General features: G+C 40.4%; 1 protein-coding gene across 3 annotated transcripts in view; it reads left to right on the forward strand.

Moving 5' to 3' along the window:
- The window catches only part of shank1 (SH3 and multiple ankyrin repeat domains 1), a 75,737-nt gene that overhangs the window by 39,679 nt on the left and 10,930 nt on the right, over positions 1 to 25,128 (forward strand). For all 3 annotated transcript variants that reach the window (XM_038706290.1, XM_038706298.1, XM_038706307.1), the window contains exons 6-19: positions 690 to 844; positions 1,621 to 1,788; positions 3,034 to 3,150; positions 3,773 to 3,850; positions 4,404 to 4,470; positions 4,744 to 4,913; positions 6,392 to 6,513; positions 7,079 to 7,227; positions 8,980 to 9,093; positions 10,960 to 11,035; positions 23,215 to 23,297; positions 23,428 to 23,552; positions 24,376 to 24,511; positions 24,611 to 24,691. In XM_038706290.1, the coding sequence (XP_038562218.1) occupies positions 690 to 844; positions 1,621 to 1,788; positions 3,034 to 3,150; positions 3,773 to 3,850; positions 4,404 to 4,470; positions 4,744 to 4,913; positions 6,392 to 6,513; positions 7,079 to 7,227; positions 8,980 to 9,093; positions 10,960 to 11,035; positions 23,215 to 23,297; positions 23,428 to 23,552; positions 24,376 to 24,511; positions 24,611 to 24,691 (1,641 nt within the window). The remainder of the gene's footprint in view (positions 1 to 689; positions 845 to 1,620; positions 1,789 to 3,033; positions 3,151 to 3,772; positions 3,851 to 4,403; positions 4,471 to 4,743; positions 4,914 to 6,391; positions 6,514 to 7,078; positions 7,228 to 8,979; positions 9,094 to 10,959; positions 11,036 to 23,214; positions 23,298 to 23,427; positions 23,553 to 24,375; positions 24,512 to 24,610; positions 24,692 to 25,128) is intronic.

Raw genomic sequence — 25,128 nt, forward strand, 5'->3', positions numbered from 1 at the left:
ATCAAACAAAAATCTATTCTGTGCTCAATAAAGGTATTTGCACGTTTGCTATTATCCATGTTAACGAACAATAATAACCCCTTTCACTCAGTTTTACTCATATGCCCGCTATTTTTCTGTGATCCAGTTCTCCCATTGCTCGCTCAGGAATGAGGCAAAAATAAAATTCGCAAAAAAGCATAGCAAGAAGAAGACTGCAAGGTAGAAAACACTTACTCATTGGCTTATTGATTGCAGCAGTGGAGCTTTAGGCTAAAAGCAAATGTCGCCATGCTAACATGCTCACAATGTACGATTTAAAATTTTTTTAAATCAACTTTGCCCATGTTTTATGAGGAAAGAAATGTTTTCAGCATTTTTGTTAGACCTCAAGGACACACAGAATGCATTTTGTTAAGAGACACTGAATGTAAACATAATCCACAGGGTATCGTTAACAAAGTAAGCTGCAACTTTGCAGCAAGGGGAAATAGCTGTTGTTCAAAAATATTACCTCAAAGCAAGGACAGAAGAGTTTAAACGTAAATTTATTGTTGAAACAGCTTTCCCACTGAGTGTTCAAGCAGCCCCCTAGGAGCAAACAATCTGGCCACAGTGCCCCAGATAATTAGAGTTTCAGACCCCTGCTCTAGGACAGACCATCTGACCATTAAAAACTTTATTTGAATCTCCGTGTGTGTGTCTGCCAGAGACTCCTCTGTCCCTGGCGGTGCAGTGTGAGCCGGGTGGAGGTGAGCCCATCCGGGTCCTGGTGGAGGGAGGGGCTCATATTGATTTCCGCGCCAAAGATGGACTCACATCGATACACAAGGCTGTTCGAGGCCACCGCCATACAGCCCTGCTGGTAAACATTCACACATGTTGTTGTCCTTTTATAGAACTGCTGTTATCTAATCATAACAAGTAATGAGTTTTCATTGTCATGCCATAAAAGGAGAAAATCGAACCAGCACCAGAGTATGTATCTGCACTGGATACTTGCACTGAAACTGATGCAGTGCTATCTTTATTTGTGTTACTGTATACGCAGACAAGCTGAAGACAGAATAAACAGACCCTCCCACTCAGCAATCCACACACATAAAGCACATGAACAATAAAAAAACCCAGTATTCTATTCAACCAGAGAGAAAAAAAACATTAAAATTCAGATTGCCTAGTTTAAAGGTATGTAGCACATTTACATTTTAGGCGTTTGTCCAGAATTTCAGCTCCCAAATCAGCAAGAAGTCACGTACCTGTAAAAGAAGAAAGTCATTCAAGGGGAGATAATTGCATGTATTACATTGCCATAGTCCATGTTTTCCAAAAAGGAAAGAAACAGCTGCTAAACTCCATTAAGATTTACTGCAGACTCTGTTTGAATACATAATGCTCTCTAGTCTGAGGTGTTGCATGACCTCTCTGAAACCCGGCTATGTGTTCCCCTTACGATTTAAAATTCCATGAATATTCCTCGACTTGAAGTTGGAAACCACCTTAAGAGATTTCACCTTGCTACTTTTTTATTGTTGTGGTGTTTACTCTTTATAATTCTCCTTTATTGTTATCATTACTACCAGTATTTGAGAATAACATGCATATGAGGCTGACCTTTTCTCCTCCTGTGTCTTTCTGCAGGTCCTGCTGTCTCTGGGTGCGTCTCCAGACTATAAGGACCGAAGAGGGTTGACTCCGCTCTACCACACTGTGCTGACAGGGGGAGATACCTCCTGCTGCGAAACACTCCTTTACCACCGTGGCAAGCTGGGCATCAGGGATGAGAACGGCTGGGACGAGACACATCAGGTATGTGTGCTTTATTTGGGTCAAGTAAGATTTCAAGGGAATCCTCAGCGGGTCTTTAAAGGGCATTTGATTAGATTTTGGGAAAAAAATTAATCAGATATGGATCTGAATATAGAAAGTAATTCATTTCTTTCTTTCTTGTATTATCTCCCATGTGCTGTTTATACAGTTAATTCTATACTAAATCAACAGCAAAGCGTTTGTTAGAGAGTGCTTGGGGCTAAATCTTCCAGTCTAATGGGGTCAGTGGCCTAATTTCTGTCTATTTGGGGGTTATGATATAAAATCACTGGAAAAAAGTCCTTCCTTAGGGTGTTTGGGGTTTTAGTTTCTGTTTATTGTATTGCACACGTGTGCATGCCTCCTGTAATGTACCAGTGTACTCTGTGTTCCAGTGTCTGCGTATGTACATCATCTGTGTCTACGTCAAAAACCATTCATGCCATGAAACACTACACCTCTCATCTTTTATCTCAGACACCTTTCGCCCTTCATCCCACCCATCCTGCTTCTGTGGCTTCATAAACCAGCAGTGAAGTGGACAGAAAAATAAAGGTATTAGCCTCTTCGTCTCAGTGGGATCACCCACACGTCATCAGCATCTGTCGCTTCAGCTCTGCTATCCACTCGTGGCCTTCATCTTGTACTGTCTGTGTGTGTTGAGTTATGTTATGACTATGTTTTTTAATTTTTTAGATTGAAACTCATTATATCCCCAAAATGCCCCACAAATTAATTTACAATTAATTTACATCCATTGTGAAGTTGTTGACCTAAAATTTGCTCAGTGACCTGATATGTGATTGTAATAGAGAGCTGCAGAAATCAGCATTTAATGTGGCCATGGGATAAATGACAATAACATAAATCACCTATGATTCAATAAAAACCATTAGTAGTTTTGATTTTCCCTGTATGATGTTACTGTATGTACATTTCACTATAATGATAATTCTTGTTGTTTTAACTAAGATTATTGTTATTATTGGATCCCACTTTGTTCTCTCGCTCTCTGAGTTTGAAGGTGGTGTTAATTAAATACAGTGCCAATTTATAATTGTCACCATGTTCCTCTCTCTGTCACTGTCTCTTCTTCATCCTTGTTTGCTTCTCCACCTCTCTCTCTTTATTAAACCATGTAAATCCTTTATTCTTTGGTTCATCCTGTTTTTTTTTTTTACCTCCTTTTCAAAATCTTCCTGCTGTCTCTCTCCCTCGTTCCATCACTCCTACATGCTCACTCAGGCCTGTCAGAATGGTAACTCGCAACATCTGGAGCACCTCCTCTTCTATGGGGCGGATTCTTCCTCCCAGAATGCATCTGGAAACACTGCCTTGCACATCTGTGCTTTATACAACAAGGTAGACTCACTTTACAGTAGGGAAAATGTTACGATAAAACATGTAAATTCTTTGAACATACGGTATAACAAAGTGAAAACCACATAAATACTCTTTACCTTTGCTAAAGAAATTTTAGGTTCAGCCTGAATGCAAAACCGATTCAATTAGAGTAATTTGAAAAACATATAAACCTAAATCTGTATATGAATTTTACTTTGACTTGTATGAATAATATACTTTAAACATTATGTCAACAAACAGGTTTAAATTTGGCAAACTAGTTATTTCTGCCAAAGAGCTTCCATTCTTTTACATAACCTTCTTGGATTTTCACCCCACTTTGCTTTAGGAGCATGTTTCATAGAGTATTTGGTAAGAGTTTTTTAACAACTGTTTAATTTTGTCTGTAGATAAAATTATCAAGGTGTGACAATCCATGAACATACCCTAACCAAGATGTTATTTGTGCCCAAACCTAACCAAACCTAGAAAATGATGTTATCTGTGAAACAGATAAATTGGTAAATCTCAACTAATACGCTGATGAAATGTTACAAATGCTCTATGAACTATCTGTAGCAGAAATTATACAATTTAAATTTTACAATTAATGTACATTAGTCAACACTGTTTGTTGCAGGAAAGCTGTGCACGAATTCTTCTCTACCGGGGAGCAAATAAAGACACAAAGAATAACAGTGGTCAGACACCCTTTCAGGTAATGGCTGTGCCTGGCTGGGTAATTATGCATGTTGGGTGGTTGTATGGTTTAGTGTCTTATTAAGTTAACGTAGCAGAAAGTGCCAAGCCCTAATTTCACTTTAAACCATTATTGTGCTGCGATGCACACAGAGGTCCCAGGTGGCAGGATTGCATGTGACCCCTTAATCTGGATACATTAACTCTGTCAGTGCAGAAAAAGCCAGCTGGGGCAATCTGTTGCGTTTGTGCGTCTGTGTGAGAGAGAGAGAAAACAAGAGAGGAGACAACAGGGAGAAAGCATTGAAATGTGTCTGATTGTGTGCTGACCTGTATAATTTGTAAAACAAAAGGTTAAAAAGCATTTGGGTTATGGTTGAAAGAATACGAAACTATGTTCTCACGTGAGAGCGCTCCTATGTTTTTTTTTTTTTTTTCAAGAAAACAACAAATTAATTATCCCCTGACATTGTAGTTGTAGATATCCTTGTTTGTTTCACCCTTTCATTTTGTGTATTTATTTGCCAAAAAGATTGTATGTGTGTGTGTGTGTCTATGTGTGTTTTTATCAGGTGGCTGTTATGTCCGGCCATTTTGAGCTGGGAGAAATTATCAAAAACCACAGGGATACAGATGTGGGTGAGTAGCTGAGGTCTGGTCTGAATGTTTTATGCCGGTTTGGAGATATGTAATGTCCTTTAATGTAAGACATTTTACTAATCTGAAATGATGCATTGGCTCTTCAGGGTGGAAATTAGGCCATGAATTAAAAAAAAAAGGAAGAAGCAGTGAAAAAATAGAATATAGTACAAAGGAAAATTCGCATGTTGGAATATTAATTATGAAGAAAAACTTTACATTATGGTCTTTTTTTTTGTCTCTCACTCTTTACTGTCTCCCCTCACCTCCCAGTTCCCTTTGTGGAGTCTCCGAAGTACGCGCCTCAGAGGCGGGAGAGTGCCCGGACGCTGACAATACCCCACCCTCATCCCTTCCTTCGTGCCAACAGTGATAGCAGCATGAACTTGCCAGATTGGATGGCAGTGCCCAATGCCCCGGGGACCAACATCGTCTCTGTGCAGGTGTGTGTGTTTGCAAAAGATGAGGATCAAACAGTAGTTGACAGACCTCACCTCAAGGTCCAATTAGTAGCTGTTCTGGAGCTTTTGACCTCTCTAAAGAATTCAGAGTTGCTCCTCTCTGAACACTAACACACTTTACTGATGTATTACAAAATAACTTGCGTAATGCCATAGATACTATCTCTACTAACTGATTTGCAAGTACAAAGTGCTCCTGAATATTATTGACTCCTTCTGAAGTAATCTAAGGAGATATTGAATGTATGTTAATAATTTCAGTATGCTGCAAAACACACACCAGAGATTTCTTAGTGCACAGATCATCATTATCTGGTATTGTTTAAGTAATGTTTTTAAATGCTAAATACATTTAATACATAAACAATCAGTCACTTAACAACATGAAGTAATACTGTATTCAATTGTATTAAACACATGGAAGCAAAACAAAGGACACAATAGCAAGTAGCAGACACATAACAAGCCTAATTGGGAGGTTTTATCCACTTAGTAATAGTCCACTGTAAGTTTGTTATTTTCTTGGACAGAAATGGTGTTTGGTGCTTCTAAATATGCTTGCTTTCTGATGTCTGTTTAATTGTAGATTTTGATTCTTCCAATAAAAGAAGAGCTAAGGGTAGATCAGTACTTTTCTTTAAAACTGACAGCCTGGAGAAATAGTTAATGCCCAGATAATGACTGTTTCCACTGCACAGGTGGAGGCCTGAGCAGCTGCATCCCAACAATTCAGAAACAGAAATTTGAAGGGACATTATACTACATATTGGATGACCTTTGCCAACCTCTAGTGGTTAACACTATTAACTGCAGCAACTTCCATCTCCCTTTCTCGCATAAGCTGTCCATGTACATGTTTTTTTATTTTTTATTTACTATGTAGAGGAAAATAAGTCATGAAGTCACAAGCTTTTGCCCTTGAGTGACTGCCCATACACATGCGACATCATGAAATAAAATTACATAATTTATGAGACATGTACATTTTATTATATTTATAATTTTATGAATGTTTAGGTTATCGTCTGTAAACATTATGTGCTCTTAAAAGCAAATCAATGGCAAGAGAGTAGTCAGAGAAAGTTGTCATAGTGGCAGAGAAGAAGAGCCAGTAGTTAATAAATGATTAGAAAAATGCACTGAAGTTAGTATTACTAGTAACCAAAATGAATGTATTATATAAAATTTAAAGAAAAAGAACAAACACAGCATCCAAAATAAACAATTCCTGTAATCACAACATTGCAGGTTATTTTGGTCCAATGTGTACATGTACACAATATGGTAGAAAGACTGTACACATTGTGCAAGTAGAGTTATACTATTTACATAAATATGTCCTTGTACAATTTTTCAATATTATAATGGTAATGCTAAATCATAAACTGAATATTGTATGTACCTTTACATATAACCATCTTGAATGAAACAACACCTTTCTCCCTCTCTGTCTCTCACAGGGCTATAAGCATACAGGAACCCTGCGGAGCTCCAGCAGTCCCAGAGGGGCGAGGACGCGTTCCCCGTCCCGAGGGAGGATTGGAGACAAGGAGGACCGGAGCAGGCAGAGTCGGAGACAGGGGTGAGTGGCAAAGGCTGAACCAGAAGAACCTCTCTTCCACTTCTCTAAGTGCATAATACTGTAGGTTCATCTAGGACGGTTAAGTTACATTTGAGACTTTCTACTAGATGTCTGAAGGTCCTAAAATAGTCCTTAACGTGAATGTGAATTACCTGAGTCAAGGTGCTAAAAGGATTTACAAAAGTGGTTAAATGGTTTTTGAAAATAAAAGTTTCTGTGGTGCAATAGTTAATTTCTCTGGAACAAATGGTTTTGTAGGGTTAGGTAGAGTTCTCTGAAGATCTGTAATAAGAATGATTAAATTTCTTAAAATAAGTTGTATTATTACTTAAGGAGAATTCAATATGTTAAGTGAATGTACAGTGTGACCAAATAGAGAACCCTGGACTGTTTAGGCAAATTTTCTCACAAACCGGCTGACAAAGTCTTAAAAATACTCAGATTTCTTTCTCTCAAACAAAGTAAGTATTGCATTTAGTAATTTAGTGACCTATACATAGGAGGCTATGAGTTTTTAACTGCAGTCTCCAATCATCCGCCCCACCTTCTGCTCCCTCCCATCCAGGCCTGCTCCAGCCAGCACAGTTGGGCAAACCGCTGGCCAGCGAAGACGCCTCTACAGCGCTGTCCCAGGACGAGTCTTTGTAGCTACTCGAGCGCACTCTGCCCAGGGAGAGCGAGAAATCAGCTTTAATAAGGGAGACAGGGTCAAAGGTGAGTATATTTCATTTGTCTTTCATGTGAATTCAAAACGTCTGTCTTGTTGGGAGTCACTGTTTGTGATGCTGTTTACACCTGGTACTAACATGACTGCAATGAAACTGTGATGTTCTCCTCTTTCAGGCCACCTCCAGAGGTGTGTGAAGGGCATTTTCCCCTTTAAAAAGAACATGTAAATGAAATAAATCTCCACATGTATCAGAAAGGCAACTCTGACATCCACACACTTGTAAAAATGAAATGAAGGCACATTCAGAAACTGGCAAAACAACATTTAAAAGATATGAATGTAACAGGAGGTTACATGTACAGTAGTCCCTCTCTGTTTGGGGCGCTGGCATAGCCCCAAATTATTCAGTATAATATGTAAGCTGCTGACTGCAGGGGTTTAATCATTCCAGAGTTGTGATTTAATTAGCAGCTTTTAAGCTAACACCATTTAGCTAACTGATGAAGTATTTTGGACATGATCTGAGATGCTGCATCACAAGAATATTAAGTTTATCTGCCTGACATTAGCTAATATTACACTGGCGAACAACACCATTGCTAATACTATCATCCAAAACAAACCGTTACACCATTGGTTTATTATGGTGTTTTGGCTAACATTGACATTAACATTATCGAACAAATGCCTACTTTCACATCTTGCAGACACAGGGCGCAGGATGCCACACGATCATCCCATTGATGTTTTATTTATAGCCACCTGACTAATGTAAGTCCAACATTACATTCACTCTTTTTTTAAGCTCTGGTAGGCCTACAGATTTTCTGTGTTTGTTTTCCGCCTACAAGTTATATGAAAACATGGCTGGTGACAAGTTCAACCATTCAGACCAAGTTTGGACTGTAAAACCAAAGCAATAAATAAGCTGTGTTGGGCTACAGAATTGTTACTAGCGAACATAGTGATATGATAGTAAACTATCATGTTAACAAAGCTTGGAGATGTTGAGCATTCCCACCAAAACTGCAGATGGATGGACTTCTAGCCTACAAAGCTTTACACAACCCCTCATCAAACCACAACCTGTTGTTTTCACACTTTGGTTATTGTACAGATTAAACAATCACTATCAATAATAATCAATAATATAATAATAATAATGTCAATCAATAAGCTTTAGAGGTGCTGTAATATACATTTTGTACATTTTGACATTGTAATGACTGACAGCTGTTTACACTGCTGTCAGTCATTACAACAGACACATATGACTCAAAGCAAAAAATTCCCTAAATATCTAAACTATTGCTTTAAGAATCTTTTGAAGCAGTGAGTTGACTAACATTGTTAAACAACCCCAACAATATACTTAAAAAAGACAAATGACTCAAGTCTGGCAGGAGATGCATGTTAACACCAGGTGTAAAAGGGATCTTTCGGTCTTAGAGACAGATCAGTACCCAGGCCAGGATCTAGAGTGTCTTCAGATCAGTTTGTAAAATGGCCATGTCCTAACATGTGTGTAAGGTCTCTATATATGTTTGTATTCAATGTCTGCAGGTATGAATATGTGTGTGTTTGTGAGTGAGTCTAAGGTGTTGCCAGGTATGTATGTCTTGGTGAGTATGTAGGAGGTTTGCATGTCTGTGTGTGGGTCTACATGATTTGTTTTCTGTCAGTATAATGTTGTTGTCTTTTTGCGTGTGTTAATTTCTCATTAGTGTGTGTGTGTTGGAGCATGTGTTGTGTTGCCTTTTCCTGACATGCTGCTCTTTCCTGCTCCCCCCCTCTAGTGTTGAGTGTTGGCGAAGGCGGATACTGGGAGGGGACGGTCAGGGGTCGCACAGGTTGGTTCCCCTCTGACTGTGTAGAGGAAGTGATGCTTCGAAGCCAAGACAACCGATCAGGTGAGCACCACCAGTTACACAAACTCAGCAGGCTCATCCTGAAAAACATCCAGCATCACTTCAATAGGAAAAAACACACCTTTTAGCAATGAGTTTCACACCTCCCCTCCTATGCATTAAAACAAAATTAATCTCTCACAAAAGTCTGATGAGGAGTTATGATGCTAGTTTCGGTGTTTTGTAACCTTGCAGATTGGAAACAATAAGCTATGTTAATATATAAAGTATTAGTTTTGGGAAATACCCTTATTATGGGGGTTATGAAGTGGACTATTTCTTGGCTGGACGCAGTAACCTCTTAAAATCTCTGCTGGTTGCCTGGACACCTCATGGTGATGACAAACTTCAGGAAGTTGCTGCTCTGTGCCAAGAAATAGTTCAGCACACAACCCCCTGCAGAATGATAATGTGCCCTTTTAACACCCCAGTTTTTTTATCCGATTAAAAAAGAAAGTTATACCTTGTCATTAGTGCGCTTTAGTCCTGGTAGGCCGATTTTTCCACCTTTGGACAGAAACAAACTAGCTGTTTCTCCCGGTTTCCAGTATTCATATTTACCGTGCAGACACAAGAGTGGTACCAATCTTCTTTTTTTGTGTGACCAACAGTCCCAAAACCCAAAGCTGACATAAAGGAAAGAAAATCCGCTAAATTCTTACATTTGAGAAGCTGAAACTAAGTAATATTTAGAATTTTATTTAACATTTACATTTTCTCATTTGGGGTGGCGCGGTGGTGCAGTGGTTAGCACTGTCGCTGCACAGCACCGGTTGCCCCGGCTTTTCTGTGTGGAGTTTGCATGTTGTCCGCGTGGGTTCTCTCCGGGTGCTACGGCTTCCTCCCACGCAGGCTAGGTTAATTGGTGTCTCCAAAATTGTCCTTAGGTGTGGATGTGAGTATGAGTGGTTGTTTGTCTATGTGTGGCCCTGCGATGGACTGGCAACCTGTCCAGGGTGTATCCCGCCTTTCGCCCAATGTAAGCTGGGATTGATGACCCACGTTCACAGGATAAGCATTTGACGATGGATGGATTTACTCATTTGGCAGACACTTTTATCCAAAGCAACTTCCATTTGAGGAACAACATACATACATCAACAGAGCATCAATACAGCAAGAGATCTACAAGTGACAATACATAGTAGTAAGAGCAGCAATAAATATGAGTAAGAGCTATTAGAACATATGGCAAAATAGGTAATTACCTAGGGAAAGAAGTAAGAGTTAACGAAATAGTGCAATACAAGATAATTGTAAGGGGAGAGAAGAAGAGCACAGGAAGTGCATGTTAGAGGTGTTAAAAGAAGAAGTGTTCTCGGAAGAGATGAGTATTCAAGAGCTTCCTGAAGTAAGAGAGGGATGCCCCTGCTCTGATGGCGTGTGGTAGCTTGTTCCACCATCGTGGTGTCACAGATGAGATTGGCCTGTGTGTAGGGATGGCAGAACCAGGTGGCGTTCGTTGGAGGAGCGCATTGGCCGAGAAGGAACGTAAGCTTGTATTGTTGAGTTTAGGTAGATGGGTGCAGACCCAGTAGTCACTCTGTATGCAAGCATTAGTGACTTGAATTTAATTTAGGTGGCCAGTGGAGGTCGCTGAGTAATGGAGTGACATCAACAAATGTCTTAAGCCATTAAAACAATTGGTTATCAAGATTTTTTGATTTTCTGTCAGTTTACTAATTGTTTCCACACAAATATACATATTAATTTTTGGTTTAGTTTGCAGGTCTGCTGTCAGCTGATAAAAGTGATATTTTCCTGTGATGTTAATATTTTATTGTAAAAGTAATACAATAACTGAACAGTAGCTGAATAGATTTAATGCAGGTGCGATTATGCTTATGTCCCTGTGATTTTATGTTTCAGAGAGCCGCGGAGAACGAGCCAAAAGGCTGTTCCGCCATTACACTGTGGGATCCTATGACAGCTTTGAAGCTCCCAGGTAAGAGTTTCAAGTTTTATTCAAAGAAGCACAGGAGGGGCAAAAATTAATAAAGAGCCCTGCTTCAGCTCACACGGATTGTGGTGGGGTTCATTTAGGGTAAGGTTACACCAGAGTGGCAATTCACCTACCAGAGGGGCATTTGAGCTGAACACAACGGCACTTCGGGGCACTTGGGCTGACAGCAGAAGCATTTAGATGCTTCAGTGCCTGTTTGGTGTGACATTAGGACCAGAATGAAGCATGAAAGTATCCCATTAGGCCAAACTCACATGCTGGTTAAATAAAGGTTAAGAGATGGGCAGTTTGACATTCAGATCATTATTCAGATTAGAGTCGGCAAGGACTGTTTTCTACCATCGGCCACAGAACAGCTCTACAGAGGCAAGAAGGGGTTGTCTGCCTTGCTAAAGAGCATAATGTAACTTGTCCTCCATCCTCCCAAGGAGCACTGCAAATCAAATTGACAACCTATTCATTATGACCCTTCTGCTCCAGTGTTTAGACACAGCACATGTTGAGAGGGGATTTGTTTGTACGGTAGCATACTGTATACATCTATCTGGATAAGATGATTCATGTAGTGATTCATATGTTGGTACTTTGATTTGTGTGATGGGTTGTGAGTGATTCATGCGGTAGGATGACTAAGTGTGAGGGTTCACTGCCTCAGGTCTAGAAGCTGATCCTCCTGCTTTCATACTGGAGTCATCCTTAGGGCACACGTTTACCAGCCATATTCTGACTTGCTGGTTTTGCTGAATTTAGTAAGTCTCTTCCTTTTGTATGTCTGCTTGTTGGCTCTGAGGTGCAAAGTCTTGTTGCCAAGCTGCAGTTTTTAGGTGGGATGAACTTGTCAGCGATAAAGAAGGTGCTTTCAGACCACTTTGATGACTAAGTCTGAGATTTCTTTATGTTGACAGATGTTATGTAATCACCGGGTCATCATAACTGCCCTCAATGACCAAACTATCTGAACTGATGCATATTAATACTGTATCATTGGACTAACCAACCAGCAGCTGAGATCTTTAACTTTTAATAGAAGGTCATTATGCGTCTTGCCCTGATACAGACATCCACCCATTGCAACTTAATCAGTGTGGGAACATTACCAGAAAACGGTTCCTATTGAGCTTTTTGAGCATAGACCCAGAACGGAAACTTTGCTATCTCTTCTGTGGAGGAGATCCGTTGACACATGAGTGGGGAAAACTCTCCTGTATTTACTTTGGATGTGTGACTTCTCCTCGTTAACTCAGCCTAATACAATGTCATTCCCTTTAATGCCTTGCATCTGCATCGTGGCGAACACAGCGTCGCTTTGAGGCAAACTAATTTCAGCATCCGTGACTTGGACTGAGCAAAGAGAGAATTATTTACATAGAAAAAAGGCCATTATCAATCACATGTATTATTTACACGAAGTCCTGCCTTCTGCCTCTCTCTCCGTCTTTTTCCCCCTCTTTCTCACTCATCATCCTTCTTTATCATTCCTCAACCTTTTCTTTCAGGCATGCTATTTTTTTGTGGTTCATGTTTTCCTTTCTCTTTATCTCCCAGTAACTCTGTTTCTCTCTTGCACATGCACAAAGTATCATTTATTATTTAAATGCTGTTCATCAACAGTGGCATTTCATGCTAGGGTCTCACTCAGCCATGCAAACTCATGCACGTGTATTTTTACACACATGCTAACACACACATCATGGATAATTAAAGCCGTGTACTGCAGCATAGACGGAGCCCAAAAGACTGTTTGTTTGGCCAGGCAAGCATGGCTGACTCAGAGCCGCCCTCACATGGGCCTACTTTCACAGCCTTTATCACTACATGTAATATCTCACCTATCCCTCCTTTCATCCCTTTATATTTGGCCACATCTCCTGACCATCTCTGCATCCCTCCCTCGCTTTCTATTCATCACTGTATTGCTAACCCCCCTGTACTTTTTTAATTTTATTTCTATCACCCTATCTCCCCTGTGGTGTCTCCATCTGGAGGTCAGACAGTGAAGGGCACTTGGAGAGAGGGATGAAGAGCTTGGATGAAGGAACAAAGGCTTACTCTGTTTACAAATGGGTGAAAAGAGACATATGCATAGCTTTTTGTGCAAGCAACAGGGGGCCAAAACAGGTTAGAAAAAAGCGTGAAGAAGGATGCCCTCTGCAATGTTTCTTCATTCTGTCTGTAAAGACCAAAGCGAGACCAATATTAATTTTCAAGGCTCCTATGATACTGATTTTATTTAGGGATGACATTGTCGGTCAGTTTGTCCACCACTTCAGGACCAGTTTGTACAGACATTTATGGTTTCCAGACGATTAACCCTAATGGTGTTGGTGATCCCCCAACTTCTCATCTAATACCATCAGGTAAAAAAATGTATTTCTCAAATACTTAAGTTTTTAATAACATTCAGCCTTAGCTGTAGCCTAATTGTTTAGTGCACATTAACAACTGTTAGCATGCTAAAATGCTACACTAAGATGGTGAACGTGGTACCTGCTAAACATCGGCATGTAAGGATTGGTATAGTGAACATATTAGCATGCTGATGTTAGCATTTAGCTCAAATCACAGCAGAGGAAAGCCAGCGCCCACGTGCCAAAAACTGCAGTTCATTGAATGGCCACTTGAGGCTGGCTCCAAAAGCAAGACAAAATACTCGACTTGACTTTGACTTGGTATTCATGACTTGAGACTTGACTTAGACTTGAGACAGATGACTTGAAAATGACCTGATTTTTTTTTTATTAAATACTTGCATTCGCTTATTCTAACGTTTGCGGCATAATCCTGCAACCATGTGTGCTTTCACATAGAAGTCGGGATCTCCGTAACCAGCGGCGTATAAAAAGACCATTAACGTTATGTGTACAACACAGACATTCAAGGATTATGTTGTAGATATTGATGACAGTATAAAGAAAAGAACAGCGGTGTGGAAGGTCTGCAGCTCAAAAATCAGTGACACAACACCCACAACATCCAACTTCATCCGTCACTACAGAACCCATAAAGAAAGGTACGTTTGGTGACTGTGGCTTTTTAGCCAACTTATAGGCTCGTTGAACACATAGAAAGCTAGCGTTAAGTTAAAGCTACACCCAGTTGTCAGAGAAGTCCAAAACCATATATTTACTTCAAAGGGTTCAAGAACTACATTCAATTTACTTTGGATATGCCTTGAACAGGCGTTTGCATGAATTTTATTGGAATGGTAAGAGGTTAACCAACTTTACAGCAGAATAAGACATACAGCCTGGTACAAAGCCCTGGTACAAAAAACAAATGGTTTTGATCTATAATTTCCCCCTTCATGCCAACTGTGCAGGGGCTGAATTTGTATATAACTCACTCGTAAATTATATTAAGGCTTAAAGTTATGCGTAGTTAAGAGTGTGCTGCTTTGAGTGACAGGTAGATGCCCTCTCAGGTGGCTAGCGTTCCATTCGTTAGAGGAGGAATGTAAATAAGCCTGCTATTGTTACAATGGAGTTTTTTGATCAATTCCTCGCATTAGCCCAATGTCGTCTCTATTAAACAGGGACATCTTATCTGTCTGACTCTCTGACCCTCTGTCCTGCCCAGAACCTGTCATGACAGCTGAGTATATTCTGTTGCCTCGTTTTAGAGCACAAGACAAGCCATGACATAATAACAAGGCATGAAAACTGAAACCTGGCAATCAGCAAAATTAACTGCTTTAACTTGATAATATAGTGTGACAATTACATTAATAAGAACACAACGAGTGAGACATATGATGACTTGGAAAACCAGCAGTGACAAATAACAAACAAATGGAGAATTCTTATGTTAATCTGCCATGTCCCTCCACCTCAGATGTACTGTATTTAATCATCCTCCCCTCTGCTCCTTGTCCTTCAACCATCACAGACTTTTTTTCTCTTTGGATGGCTGCATTGATATTCCGCACCTTGTCTCTTTTTTAACCATATTAGAAAGGTCTTCAACTGGCAAAGTCAAGTCAGTCAGTCAGTCATAAGACATGCTCGACTATTTGGGTCTGATCAAACCTCATCAGAGTTGAAAATATTTTCATCAAATATGGTCTGTTCTGCAGTGAACAGCATCCAAATGATAAACCGAGGAAAACTATTGACTTCAACCACTGATGACCTCCTTTTCTGAAAGAAGGTCATCAGCCAATTGCCTATGGTAGCTGAAAGAGCTCATCACACTGCAACCTCAGAAAACATATGCAAATAGAAAAAAATCCCAGTAAATGAATAAAACATGTTTTTTCACTTTGACAAAGTAAGCATTTTCTGCAAATACAGAAAACACAAGTTAATACAGAAATACTGCAAGTTGTACACAACACAATGGACTCTACAAAGTGTCCACTTGTCAGTTAACAACTTTAATTTAAATTTGAACTGTTTGAAGTGTTAATCAGCTTTTGGTGACCACCAGAAACATCTGCTGTGTAACTTTATTTTGTTCTTTTGTGTATGACTTGCAGCATTGCTTTATTTGCTTTTGATTTCCTATTTGCAACATGCTACTCTATGCTGCTTATGTGTTGTCAAATTGGTGGATGTGTGCAATAATTTATTTCTATGACATATGTGATGTCAAATTGCAGTGCTTTGAACTCTCTGTGCCTCTATAATTGCCCCAGTCACAAAACTTACAGTAAATTAATTTTATTGTTCATTGGAGTGAGAACTGCATATGTGTGATGAACAACATACATACGTACTTATTAATTTATATTCACATAGTAATATAACCATTGTCTTACAGCATTTGAGAGAAATGGTTTAGCTACATTTGCAAGAAGTTTAGTTTTAAACTAGCTTACAAAAGGCTTCTCATACTGTTCTCAATAAAAGAGATGGACGCTATAAACTATTATCAGATCTCTGTGTCATTGCCACATATGTACTGAGTAACTGTACACAATCTGTACACAGCCCCCATTAGGCCATTTTTGGCCAACAGTGGGTCAAATTAGCACACACAGTTTGGAAGAATGCTAAAAACTAATGTTGTGGTTTGAAGAAAAGTTGTTTGATTTCAGACATGTATGACTTCACCTTACTTGACTTTTGGGCTGGAATTTGAAACAAGAGATAGACAACAGCGTGTGTTCAGGTTTGGCCATGATAGATACACAGATGCGCACACACACACACACACACACACACATACTGTAATACAGGACACATTAGGCAGACACACAGATACACATAAACACAATCATGTGGACCTTCTGTCTTGTTTGCGCTCCTGCTCCCTCCCTCATCTCCACCCCACCCCCCCACCCCTCATCACACATGCATGCACACACAAACACACATACTGTACCCAGAATCACAGCGGTAAAGCCTGACATGCAGGGAGAGAAACAAAAAGGCAGAGATGTGAGAAGAGAGGGGACAAGAGCTGTGATCATCCTCGAATGCAGGAGGCAGGCAAGAAGGAGAGAGAGACGGAGAGAGGGAAGGAAGGAGGGAGGGAGGGCAAGTCGACGGAGGACAGCTTCGACATACGTGGAAGGAGCCTCTGACTAAGAGATGATGTGAGTGCCTATCCTAGAATCTGTACCTCTCTCTCCCTCTCTTCTTCTTCTCCTCCTCTTCCTCCTTCCGCCACTCACCCGCCAGCTGTTTCTCTGTCCTCTCTCCTCTTCCTGTCTGCGTCGATGCGTCTCCTCCTTCCCTCCCTCTTTCCCTGCTCTACCCTCTCATTCATGCTTTGTTTACAGCAAATGTGAGAACATTGTGTGTGTGTGTGTGTGTGTGTGTGTGTGTGTGTGCATGTTAGAGGTTGGAAAGAAAGCAAAAAAAAGGGGTGGGTGAGGGTAGTTAAGTATGATTTAAAGGCACGTGGGGTCAATAACAGCAGGGGAAGGACAGCAGCAGGCTCCAGAAGGATCTGCACAAAGTCAGATTTATTCTTCAAATCAGCTTCTGTAAGCTTTTTCTTTGTAATATTACATAATAATAATTTGACTTGTCTTTTATCATTATATCTCATAATGTTGATACCTCGCATTTTAACTGCAAGACTATCCTATCTTTCCCTTTGAATTAATTATTTGGACGTTTTAACAAAGACTTATCTCAGTAGCATCCGTTTTTATGAATGGGAAATCATGACAGTGATAGATAGGCCGAGTGAATACTATACATATAAACCATAGGAAGTCAAGGAGGGAACAGAAATCTAAGGGGAAGAGGAGGATGGAAAAAGAGGAGGATAGTGAGTTTAGCCGGTGTATGTGGTGTTGTTGTTGTGTGTAAGTTGATTGCATGAATGCATGCATGTTTGGACTGTGTGTGTGTGTGTGTGTGTGTGTGTGTGTGTGTGTGAGATAGTGTGTGTGTGTTTGTTCATGAAACCCCTTGCGAACAAACCCAATCACCTCTCACTCTCTCTCTCAAAATTACCTCATTTCTCTCTCCTTTTTAAAGCCACCTTATTCCCCCTCCCTCTTTCCCTGCTCCTCTTCTCTCTCCCTCTCTTTCTCTCTCTCTCTCTCTCTCTCTCTCCCTGTGTCGCAGTCACAATGAACCATCTCCATCTCTCTCTCTCCCATTCCTCCTCTCTCTCTGTCTTAAGTATGAAGGGGCTGGGAGAGCTTGGCCCTCTCCCTTTCCCTTCTTCCATCTCTCTCTCCTCCTCCTCTTCCACCTCCTCTCCTCCTCCTCCTCGCTCGCGGCTTGCGTTCGCTGCTGTCTCGCTGGAAGACGAGAAGGAGAAGGAGCAGGAGCAGGAGAAGGAGGAGGAGGAGAGGGAGGGGAGGAAATGGCGATGGGGGCATGCGGCGAGGAGGATCTCTCCCTCTCCCTCTCCCTCTCTTCTTCCTGGCCGTCGCTCGGCCCTGTGAATAGGAGCGTCTGGTTCATTTACAGGTACCTGCCATGGTTTTTCATACCCTCCTACCCTTCCCTCTCTCTCCCCTCTCCCTCCAGTTGCCGGGGGAGATGGGGGGGGCGGAGGGAGGCATGCATGCATGTGGTAATCATGGATGGCAGGGCAGGATCAATTAGATAGATTGACAGATGTTGCAATGCATGCTTGCAGACGGATGTGTTTGATTCAGTGTGTCTCAATTTGAATGGGATGGTGTGTGTGTGTAATGTACGTGTGTGAAGACGGATGAGAGCTGCTGCTGCACAGCCCGGTGTATGAGCAGTGCAGCCGTTCTGTGTTTCGCTGTATGAACATGTGCGTGTCGTTTTCTCTCTCTCTCTGCTTTGAATTGCTCTCAGAACAAACGTCCTCTAGCAATGCTGCACCGGCACAAGTGATGCTTGCTGCTTTTACTGATGTGCAAATCGATTGCGTGTTTGTTTGTGTGCATGCATGCCTATGTTTGTGTGTGTGTGTGTGTGTGTGTGTGTGTGTGTGTGTGTGTGTGTATGGATGGATGGTGTGTTTGCTGTTGTCCATCAAAAACATAAAACAGGTATGGTGAGGAAATTTTTCTTCCTCTGCTGGATGGTTGATTGCATGTGTTCTTGTTTCCTGTGTGATGTGTGGCGTGCTTCTGTATGTTTACCAGTGTGTGTGTGTGTGTGTGTGTGTGTGAGAGAGAGAGAGAGAGAAAGGGAGGCTGCCGATGAATTGGAAACCGCGCTTGGTGAGGGAGTTTAACCGATGCAGCATGCATGACAAGTTCCAGCTTCTTTCTGACATCTTTCTGAAGCCTGCTTGGCCAAACCTTTCTAATGCCTTGGCTTCTTACGTATCCAGTATTAGGCACACTGTATACTGTGTTGGATTGTCCAGCTCAGTTACTTGCATCTAAGATACTGATGACAACACTGGGTCACTAAAGACACTGCGCGGCACTATCACTGGGTCTCAGATCAGTAGCTGGAACAGCTGATGGATGTAGTCCACAAAGGTGGTGAATCTGGTCTTCTCTCTAAATAAGATGAACTCACAAAGAGCAAAAGTAATGATGTGTTCCAGTGTCAACATGTAAAGAAAACAAGTTTTAAAGTTTGTCACTGAGAAATCGAAACACCTAGAAAAGTGTAAATACGAGAACGATACGATAAACTGGGATTCGCTTAATGATGTCCAAAATTGCATTAAAAGTTTAAGGAGCACATTATGGACACATAGCTAATAGTGTTAACATTTTAGTTCTGTTTTTCTGTAATACCCTGTGATTAAGAACACGACCAGACTGTGGTTTTTATGCCTGGCTTCCATGATTTACACCCTACAGTATCTGAACACGGACACCTGCTTAATATGACCTGGTGATGGGCTATTCCCCAGCTTTACAAGCTGAAGAGGCCTAAACACTGTTAAAAAGTTGGCCAGCACACAGTGGATTTGAGGACAATGGGAACTTCTAAGGATGCACTGGTTGTGAGCAAATGTAGGCTGCATTTCTCAGCTTCACTTGGAAGAGCATTCGTCCAGAAATTCGGACTTCAGAGGATCCACTAAACTGGGACACTGCTATAGCCACTTAAAGTTGATGACATCCTTGAAGACAGCAACTTCTGAGTTAGTTGTAGGTGCTTCAAGCGATTGGATTCAAGGAGTGAATATAGGATAAGTTGTACAACATAAACATGACACTTATGATCTGACACATCTTCCAATGACAGATTCTTCGTAAAGAATATAGTTAGAAGAGCAGTTGCCCTAATTATTGCGAATGACTTGGCTTTGACAGTGTCATCGTGTTCTCTGTGATTTTTGGTTGTGCAAAAGGCTTCGGTGCATTTATGCAGTTGTCATTATATTTTTGATTAGGCATATTTTGCATTTTCCGCTGCTTTGGTAACACCCCTCGTAAAGTTTTGTCATTCTGATCAGTAAATATAGCTGTCAAGTCAAGACTATTTCTTCAGAGTTTATCATGCGCCACATTGATGGATGCAATAGTTCTTTCAGTGTTGTTTTGTAGGGATGATCATGTAGGGATCATTCGTTAACTAAAGGTTGCATAAAACTAAGAAACGTCATATTGCAGTAGTAATCCATTATATTTACTGGGCCGAACTAATGTCCATGAAACTAAACAACATCAGTAGGGAAACAAGTGCAAAAATATAAATTGCTGTTGTTGGTAAAGTTTCCTGAACTGATATGTTTGTTGTCTGCACACATGCTGAATTTCCACCAGAGTGACTTGTTGCTTGTGTTGCCCTTGGGAACAAGGCAGGCTTACAGCTACAGGGGGAATGTGATGTGTGTGTTTGCACGTCTACATTACTTTGTACCTAATTCCCAGTAGTTATTTCTTTTACTATAAAGTCCTACCATAAGACTTGTGTGAACATTCTTGCCTGTGCATTTTGTACTCGTTTAAACTTGGACCCTCAGAGTGTTTGAGGTCTGTGCTGGGCAGCAAAGATGGAAAGAAGAGGACAAGAGTAACAAAGAGACAGAGTCTTGGCAGAGACAGAGAGGCTCTCGCAGCCTGTGGAGAGCATTGTGCACTCAATAGACTGAATGACAAAGATCATTAGGGGGAAATGTAATTAGAAAAAAATGAGTGGAAGTTTAGAGAACAAAGGAAGGAAGCCAATATAGAGTGAGGTATGAAGTAGTTGGGGCCATCAGGATGGGAAAAATCTAAAAAGAAGAAAAGCCAGTGAGGAGAGAAAGAGAGAGGGATGAACAGATGGAGTGGGCTGGGACTATTTTGGTGCACGATGGGATTATCAGCATGTGGTTACAGTATGTTACAGCTGACACGGTGTATATATACCTCTCTGAGTCACTGACTGACTGAATGACTGTTTGGATGATCTTTCCATTCATAACAAGAGTCTGTTAGAGGCCAGAAAACCTTAGAAGCGGTGCTGTTTCTTACACCAAAGTGGTTTAAACTGAAGAGGCCGAGCGTCCAAGTGTGTACGTCTCTGAACTCTCATGCTAGTAGGATAAGATAAGCCTCTTGTCATGGGCACATACAACACGATTGAGAATTTAAAGTTTTTTATAACATCTTCTCCAGCATTTAATGGGCTAGGACAAATGCATTATGATAGCTAGCTACAAAATTGTTTTTAAAAGTCAGTCAAAATGTGTGAATTTATATATTGTCATTCAGTCCTTTATGTTTTGTACTTTCGATCCTCTACTTATGTAAAGTACCAATACAACAATGTAAATATACTCCATTACAAGTTAAGGTCCTTTATTAAGAATCCCACTTCAGTAAAAAGTAGTATCAGCAAAACCTACTTAAATTATCAGAAGCAAAAAGCACTTGTTCTGCAGAAAACAACATTATATATTATTATATATGACATTATTAGATTATTATTACTGAATCATTCATTCTTAAGTAAGATTTTACAGTTGTAGCTGGTCAAGGTGGAGCTGGTTTTAACTACTTTATATACAGTTAGGTAGTTTTGTTCAGTGGTTCCCAACCTAGAGGTCGGCACACTCGAAATGGTCACAAGATAAATATGAGGGAATGGAGATGATTAATGAGAGAGGAAAGGAGAAAAAAGTCTGCTACGCAAATCTGCATTCATTTTTTTAAAAAAGTTTCTCTTGTCTCTATTTTTATGTGAAATCTTGGTTATATCTGTCTATCTCGGCCCTGATTAGTTACTTAGATTTAGTCATCTGAGCAGTTCAGAGGGAAAATGACTGTATGGTGGGACTGCCAACTTCTCATAATCATCTGAAACACAACAAAGGCTTCAACTAGACACTGCTTTTTGTGAGGAGTCACAAGCCAAAAATGTTGGTTTAGTCTTCAATGCATTGTAATTATTAGATAATCTGTTTTTTTTGTGTAAAATCTTCCTCTGAAAATAACATAGTTAAACATAGAAATAAATGCAATTGTGTAAAACGCACAATACGTCCATCTGAAATTCAGTTGACAGACATATAAAGTAGCATAAAACTGAAATATTCAAGTACCTCAACATTTTGCATTAATTCAGTAAATATATGTAGTTACATTCAACCACTGTTTTCCCATATGTTTGTGCCACTGGACAGAATAGAAAGTATACTATACAATGCAGCCTCTACATGTGAGCAGGCACTGCCTGTTCTTTGCTGTCAGTGACTACTACCATTTCATGACTTTGACTCTGGTGTGGACCTACCAAAGCAAATTTTCTCTGTGTCCAGTTCTAGCTGTTGCTGAGGCAACAAGCAGCACCATCATACCGTATATAGCATCTTCACTGAGGTTCTGGTAGAAACCGGCTCTGGGCTCGCTGTCAAGAACATACAGAAAAAGTGAAGTCCTCACCGTACTGTAGGGAGTGTGGCATAAATTACAATTAGTGGTGTTTGGAGTATGAATTATGAAGACTGATAGCGGTAGTTTTAAATTGAAGCTGCAATATTTTTAAATCAATTGTCAATTTTTACATTTAAATTTATTATTTCCATTTCAGAAGTATATTGTCATCATTTCAGAAAAGCTTTTAAACAGCTTTTGAAACAGGTAAACTTTTCATTACTAATATTACTATTACTAATATTACCACTACTACTTCTAATAATAACAATAGATTATTATTAAACAGTAACATATTTAAGGGTACATAAAATGTCTATTAGATCAAGCATACTGTACCCTTAACCCATTGTCAGATCAGTTCTTCACTAAAAGTATAAATTAAACACCATCATCTCCATCACATTACAGTTGGATGACAGTCACCTGTTTGGATGTCAAATATCAATCCAAAACACTTTTTGAAACTTTATTTGTAAAGATTTTAACAATGTATAAATAATAGAAAGGAAAGTGAAAAAAGAGCTGCGATAAAGCATAAATAAGAACAGGAGGTCAAAATGTATTATCATTTTAAGATTAGAAAGTGACAAACAAAGCAAAAAAAACATGGATATTAGTAAGTATACGCATACATTATATAAACGTAAATACAGATATATACTTGGTTTCCAGTTTAAATCCAAGACTGTTAGTTAGTAATTAGTTTATGCCTAGTGCTGGTGGTGATGTCATCAGAGAGGGACACAGGAAGCGGGAAGCAGACAGCAGAGGAGATGAGTGGTGTAGTTGAGGAAGGGAAAAGTAACACCTGAAATGCTGTGATTTATGGATTTTAAAACTTTACTTTCTACCCATAATCTCCAGTGATTGAGGCAGAGGGTGACTGCAGATGGGATTTACAGTGCATGTCCTCCTTGTCTTTAATTTCTGTCTTGTGTCTTCTCTCTGCTAGTGACTATATAATCAAGGAGAAGACGGTGCTGCTGCAGAAAAAAGACAGCGAGGGTTTTGGCTTTGTGCTGAGAGGGGCCAAAGGTAACACATGTGAAATAAACAAACATCCTGCCTTGCAATAATTGATGTAGGTATGGTAGTTGTAATCATATTTAACATACTGTTTCACATGCAAAGCTAATGCATTGTCATATTTACATGGCGTCTCCAGCTCAGACTCCTATAGAGGAATTCACTCCCACCCCGGCCTTCCCTGCACTGCAGTACCTGGAGTCAGTGGACGAGGGAGGCGTCGCCTGGAGAGCCGGTCTCAGGATGGGGGATTTCCTGATAGAAGTACTGCCATGATTTACCACTGCATTATGGGTTGGGATTAAAAGCACTGACAGATTTTCTGTAGAGGTTTCTGAACTAAAGAGCAATCACACAAGGCAAAGGTCCCCTAAATGTGGGATAAAAAAGTTTCATCCATATTTCTAGCTGAATCGTCAAAATCAAATTTGTTCTGTTCAAAATTATTATTTTATGAAACTTTATTGACACCTGGATCCAGATATGCACCAAAAATATATATTTTGTTCAGTGGCCTAAGGCCTCACTTACCACCAAATTTCATCTAAAGCTGTTTGTAGGTCTTTGAGATACTTCTAACAGCCTGCAAAACTAGAAATAAATATATATTTCAGTCAAGTACAAATGATTTCAAGATTCATTGAGTTGTAGACCCTCTGTTATTTTATATTCTGCGACAACTGTTTCTGAGTTTAGCTGATATTAATGTCCAAGAACCCTAAACTACAAGCAAATACTTCACTCTATCTTTCACTGTCAGCATGTCAGTTTGTCATTTGTTGACATAAATTATACCTAAGAACATAATAATTATAATTAGTAGGTAGTTTTATCCAAAGTGACTTACAATTGCTATATATGTCAGTGTTTGCACTCCTCTGGAGCAAGTAGGGTTCTCGCTCAGGGACCCATAAGTTGATGTCACGGTGGGAATTGAACCCAGGTCTCCCACATCAAAGGCATGTGCTTGCGCACTTTCCCATCACCCACCTAGACCCCCAAATTGCAATTGAGAAAAGATAGTAAAATTGACAACAAGCCATGCAACTAAACTCTTTGTCGCTTCCTGTCTCTGTGTCCATCCCAGGTCAATGGTCAAAATGTCGTGAAGGTTGGTCACCGGCAGGTCGTCAACATGATCCGGCAAGGTGGCAACAGCCTCATGGTAAAGGTTGTCATGGTAACCCGCAACCCAGACATGGAGGAAGGTTCAAGGAAGAAAAGTAAGAGTGCTTCTCTCTGTGAATGCTGGTTGGGGACTGAACCTTGTTCTTGAACAGTTGCCTGACCACTGTTGTCTTTGTCTCTTACCTGCCCTCCAGTCCCCCAGCAGAGTAAGAGGCTAAGCACTCCAGCTATCGCCCTACGATCCAAATCCATGACTTCAGAACTGGAGGAGATGGGTAAGAAATTTTTGGGGAGTGAAAAAATTACAAATAATGAAGAAACAGACAGACAGAGAGTTGTGGACAAATAAAGAAAAGTGATTTAAAGTTGAAGAGGAGGAGACATTAAAGTTACTAGAAGAAATAGATTGAGGAATTGACGGAAACAGTGTTGCTAAAGAAGGTGAACGTGTGAAGGGAAGTTGAGCTTTAGGCTAAATTTAGACAGGAAGAAAGTAGAGAGGGAGATAATGGAGAGGAGAAAGAAGATTGGCTACCGCCGTGGATGACGGTCTCAATGCATTTCACTGTTCTTTCAGAGGTTCCACACTGTCACTTCCAGCACCCCCACTACAGGTAACCCCACCCAGAAAAAGTGTCGCCATCCACCCTGTGATCCCTCTCTCACTGCCCGCCTCTCTTACCTCTTACCCCCCTGCACCTCCCACTGCTCC

Source organism: Micropterus salmoides, unplaced genomic scaffold, assembly GCF_014851395.1.
Source record: "Micropterus salmoides isolate LMB-PRFRI ecotype aquatic unplaced genomic scaffold, ASM1485139v1 Ms_hic_scaffold_10, whole genome shotgun sequence".
Taxonomy (NCBI): domain Eukaryota; kingdom Metazoa; phylum Chordata; class Actinopteri; order Centrarchiformes; family Centrarchidae; genus Micropterus; species Micropterus salmoides.